General features: G+C 42.3%; 1 protein-coding gene across 1 annotated transcript; it reads right to left on the reverse strand.

Moving 5' to 3' along the window:
* Positions 1 to 1,310: 1,310 nt before the first annotated feature.
* On the reverse strand, positions 1,311 to 2,267 carry LOC102919142 (olfactory receptor 10G2-like). The gene has a single exon (XM_006993388.3). The coding sequence runs from the start codon at positions 2,265 to 2,267 to the stop codon at positions 1,311 to 1,313; it is 957 nt and encodes a 318-aa protein (XP_006993450.3).
* Positions 2,268 to 5,101: the final 2,834 nt, after the last annotated feature.

The following is a 5,101-nucleotide window of genomic DNA, read 5'->3' on the forward strand; positions in this document are numbered from 1 at the left end:
CCATTAATTAATGTGTCTGTTTTTGTGCCAGTACCATGCAGTTTCTATTACCATAACTGCAGATAGTTTGAGAAAGGGGAGAGTGATACCACCAGCAGTTCTTTTATTATTCAGGATTGTTTTTAGCTATTCTGGGTTTTGTGTTTCCATATGAAGTTGAAAATGGTTTTTCAATTTCTATGGAGAATTGTGTTGGGATTTTAATGGGGATTGCACTGAATTTGTAGATTGCTTTTGGTAGGATGGCCATTGCTTCCCAGTGTTTTTGTCATTTGTATATAGAAAAGCTGTTTGGTAAAGCTGTAGCACAAACAGCCTTGAAGCATGCGTTCTGTTCTTCAGGGTTCCTACCTAAGTGATAATACCGGTTACTAAGGAAAAATGCTGTTTTAGCGTTCAAAGAACTGTAGTCATACTGAGAAGAAGATAGAGTTTATGGCCAGGAGAGTTAGGAAAAACTTCTTTAGGATTAGAGATTTTTCTCCAGGTCTTGAATGAAGGATAAAACATCAACTAACCAACATGGAGGAGGAAGCATATTTAGATATGGGACTAAAGCAAAGTCTCCGATGTGGGAAAGCATAGAGAATCTTTAGTGGCTGGCAGGCAAATTCATGGGGATGAGCGAGGTGAGGTGGTAGAGATATTTTGAGAGGTGAAGAACGGTGGGATTGGATGTGCAGGACTTTGAATTGTACTCCAAAAGCTCATCTTTGTTTTATCCAGTGGGAAGCCGTGAATATTCAGAAGGAGAAACATGAAGTATTTATCTTTCAATTGCAGAAAATAACTTCTTGCAGTGCTATGGTAAAGGATGGAGTGATGAGGAGTCTGAGGGACCTTCCTGGGGGCAGAGTGGACAGAACTTGGTGAATTACTATGTGGGGAAGAAGAAGAGGCTGGATGGACACTTGAAGGCTCTGAAGAGTTTCCAGGTGAATGCCTGAGAGAATACATTTGTCTCGACTTGCCCAAAGTGACCCTGAATGCTGAGAGCGTGGGGAGTTAGGTTGCAGCAAATGGATGGCAGGAAATGGGGTTCTATTACAATTTTTTCCCCAAACCTGCTTAGATATTAACTCCTTCCCATCAACATTGGTGTAAAATACATGTTCTTCCGAGGAATGGGTCAGAAACATGTAAAACAACTGGGCAAATTATTGAGATTTTATAGAGCATCAGGAGAATTTGTTGTAGTAGAATTGTATTTAGTTCATCCTGAAGTATTATCTGTGTATTAAATATTTGTCACATGAACAGTAGCTAAAGTAGAGCAGTGATGATGATGTGTGTGGCCCCTGAGCCAATGGCTACTTGTCTCCATCCACATTCCCTCTCCCTGCCCTTAGCCTCTTCAGAGCAGACTTCACTTCCTGGTTTCTCAGGGTGTAGATGAGGGGGTTCAGTAATGGAGTGACGACCGTATAGAATACAGCAACTGCTCCATCCAAGGGACTCTTGGAGCCTGCCCGAAGGTAGATGAAGATACAGGGGACATAGTAGACCGTGACCACAGTGAGATGGGAGCCACAGGTGGAGAAGGCACGCCGCCTGCCGTCAGCAGTGCGGATCTTCAAGATGGCATGAACGATGTTGGCATAGGAGAGCAGGATCAGCATGAAGCAACTGGCGGCCACCACCCCAATGTCCACAAAGGTCACAAGTTCATTGGCTGTTGTGTCAGCACAGGCCAGTCTCAACACTGCAGGAATGTCACAGAAGAAGTAATCTACTTGCTTGGGTCCACAGTAGGGCAATCGGAAAGTCAGAGTGGCTTGAATAGACCCATGGATGGAGCCAGCTACCCAAGCTCCAGCCACTAAGGTTGTGCATAATTTTCCATTCATGAGCACAGGGTAGCGAAGAGGCTGGCATATTGCCAGGTACCTGTCATAGGCCATCAAAGTGTAGAGGAAGCACTGAGTGCTGCCTAGGAAGTGGAAGAAATACAGCTGAGCTACACAGCCACCAAATGGAATGGCCTTGCTGGCAGGAGTGAAATTTAATATAATTCGAGGAACAATGACTGAGGAGAGCCACATGTCCAGGAATGAGAGCACACCTAGAAGAATGTACATAGGACGGGCATGCAACTTGGGGTCAGCCCACACAGTGAGCAGGATGAGCAGGTTACCCAGCTGTGTCAGGATGTAAATGAGGAAGAAGACCAGGAAGAGGAAGGTTCTTAGACTTGGGGGGTGAGCCAAGCCGAGGAGAATGAAATCTGTCACCACAGTGTCCAGCGATGTGTTTCTGTTTCTCCTCATGTCTTAGTCTGTTAAGATGAATCATGAAGTTAGACAAGGAGAATGCAATAGGGGGAGGAGGTAAGACAATGCTTATATCTGGAATGGGAGGTTATGAGTTAAACAGAGACCTTGTATAATTTGAAGGAAAGCATTTGCCTAGTTTAATTTCTGTTACTTTGTCAAACACCCTGGCAACAAGCATGTATAAGACAAGGGCTTCTTTCGCTTTACAACTCCAGGTTACAGTCAATCATTTTGAGAAAGTTAAGGTAGAAACTCAAGCAGCTAGACACATCACATGTGCTGTCAAGTTCAGGGAAACAAAGGCACCCATTGTGCTAGCTTTCTTCACTTTTATACAGTTCATGGCCCTGTAGGGAATGGCGCTTCTCACAGTGGTCTGGGTATTCCTATACAATTCACTATCAAGAAAATCTCCTTCGGACATGTCCAGGCCAACCTGATCTAGACAACAACTCAGTTGAAATTCTCTTTCAAGTGATTCGAGATTGTGTCAAGCTGATAGTTAAAACTAATTGGCAAGACAACAACCCAAGACTTTTTACATTGCTGGGAGATGCTACACAGAATATTGGAAATGAAGTAACATAAGAATGCCTAAATAATCTGATAAAACCATACAATGAGACTGTATCCCAAAAAGGAACCAGAGAGAGGTAAGTTTTAGTGGTTTGGCGAAGTGTGGAACAATCACTCGACAGTTTCCATCTGTCTTACTCATTTTTGATTAATTGCTTCACAATGTCAACCTGGCTAGTTTTGTGTCAACTTGATACAAACTAGAGACATCAGAGAGGAGAGAGCTTCAATTGAGAAAATGCCCCCATGAGATCTGGCTGTGGGCAAGACTATAGGGCATTTTCTTAACTAATGGTTGATAGGGGAGGGCCCAGCCCATTGTGGGCAGTGCCATCCCTAGGCTGGTGGTTCTGGGTTCTGTAAGAAAGTAGGCTGAGCAAGCCATGAGAAGCAAGCCAGTAAGCAGCTCCCTCCATGGCCTCTGCATCAGCTCCTGCATCCAGATTCTGGTCCTGTTTGAGTTCTTGTCCTGACTTCCTTCAATGCTGATTGATGACACAGAAGTGTAAGCCAAATAAACCATTTTCCTCCCTAACTTAATTTTGGTCATGGTGTTTCATTGCAGCAATAGAAACTCTACTAAGACAATGTCTCTTCAGTGAGGACTCTACCAGGACTTTTGTGACATGGTCCTGGGTATTTCTAGGCTTCTTCAGGGTTCTCAGAGCATCATGCTCAACTTCCTTTTGGCCCCATGAGTACTTGGACCCCTTCTAACACATCTTCATTTCTCAATATTCACATTGGCTGCCACCTTCTTTGGGGTATGTAAAATTATTATTATTATTAATAATAATAATAATAATAATAATGACAATTCTTCACAGGTATGCCTGGTTTATCCTAGGTTTCATTGGGCCGGCAATTGAGTTAACCGTTCTAGTATGCCTTTCTATCCATTTGTCCCTCCTTCCTTCTTCTTTCCTCTTTTACTCCAACTCTGTTTCTTTATTTCACTTTTGTGGTGCTGTATATTGAGCCCAGGGCTTTGAAATGCTAGGTAAGTGTCCGGCAAGAGCTTTACCACTGAGCTGTACCCCTGGTTCCCTCTGCCTTTTGGAGGGAGTGGTGGTCTTGTTATATTGCCAAAGTTGGTCCTAAATTCCTGGGCTCAAGTTGTTTTCCTAGTTTGGTCTCTGGAATAGCTGGGGCTACAGGAATATGCCACCATGCCCTGTTACTACTTTGAAACAATTTTTTTTCATAAAATCTTTGGAGTTATTTGTTGTGTATGCCACATATTCTTGGTGAAGAGTTTTTTTCTTTTTTTTTTCTTGGTCATGATAGTGTTTTAAGTACTTTTTGGTTCTTTGAGACTGAGTCCCATTATCTAGCCCAGACTCATCTGGAACTTGAAATTGTCTTGCCTTAGTTTTCCAAGTGCTGTGATTACAGGCATGGATCAGCACAACTAACTAAAAAATAAATTTATTTTGTATATTTTTGCAGATCAGGGGAGGCTAGCTCCCCCAAAGTGCTCCAGGCTTGTGAATAGAAGACCTCAGAGTATCTAGGGATTAGGATTAATTTCTTTTCTATCTAGAGGCTAGACTTTTTCTATCTGAGGGTATTTAGAAATAAGTTTCTACCTATCTGAGGGGTAAAATAAGGAAACACATACGCTTTCTGATGGCAACTTACTCTTTTACTTCATCTAGAAAAATCTCTTTCTCTGGAAATCTCTCTGTCTTCACATAAATACATTCCACATTGTTACATTCTCCATACAGCCAAGTTACATTTCACACTGTTGCATTCTCCACAAATTTTCCACATAGCCACCTACCTCTTTTGCACAGTTACATCTACATATTTCTTCTATCTATTTTGTTACATTCCTTCATATTTTTTTTAATAATTTATTTAACTTTATTTTACGTGCATTGGTATGAGGGTGTCAGATGCCCTGGAATTGGAGTTACAGACAGTTGTGAGCTGCCATGCGGATTCTGGGAATTGAACCCGGGTCCTCTGGAAGAGCAGCGAATGCTCTTAACCTCTGAGCCATTTCTGTAGCCCGACATTCCTTCATATATTATTACATCATTTATTCACTCTTTACTCACTCATCCTTTCATTCATTCATTCATTCATTCATTCATTCTCTCATCTTACTCTCACACTTCTCTGCCCAACTTCGGACAATTATGTTTCATTTTCTTTCTGCCCATTCAGCTACATCTCTCACTTAGCGTGCACACCTGCACACACTCACATGTTCATTCCTACCCTCTGCCAAGCTCTTACACCAT

The sequence above is a fragment of the Peromyscus maniculatus genome, chromosome 9, assembly GCF_049852395.1.
Source record: "Peromyscus maniculatus bairdii isolate BWxNUB_F1_BW_parent chromosome 9, HU_Pman_BW_mat_3.1, whole genome shotgun sequence".
Lineage (NCBI taxonomy): Eukaryota > Metazoa > Chordata > Mammalia > Rodentia > Cricetidae > Peromyscus > Peromyscus maniculatus.

What these genes read in the sequence shown, in the direction of transcription:
- LOC102919142 (XM_006993388.3), bottom strand. Translation starts at nt 2,267, where the DNA reads ATGAGGAGAAACAGAAACACATCGCTGGACACTGTGGTGACAGATTTC.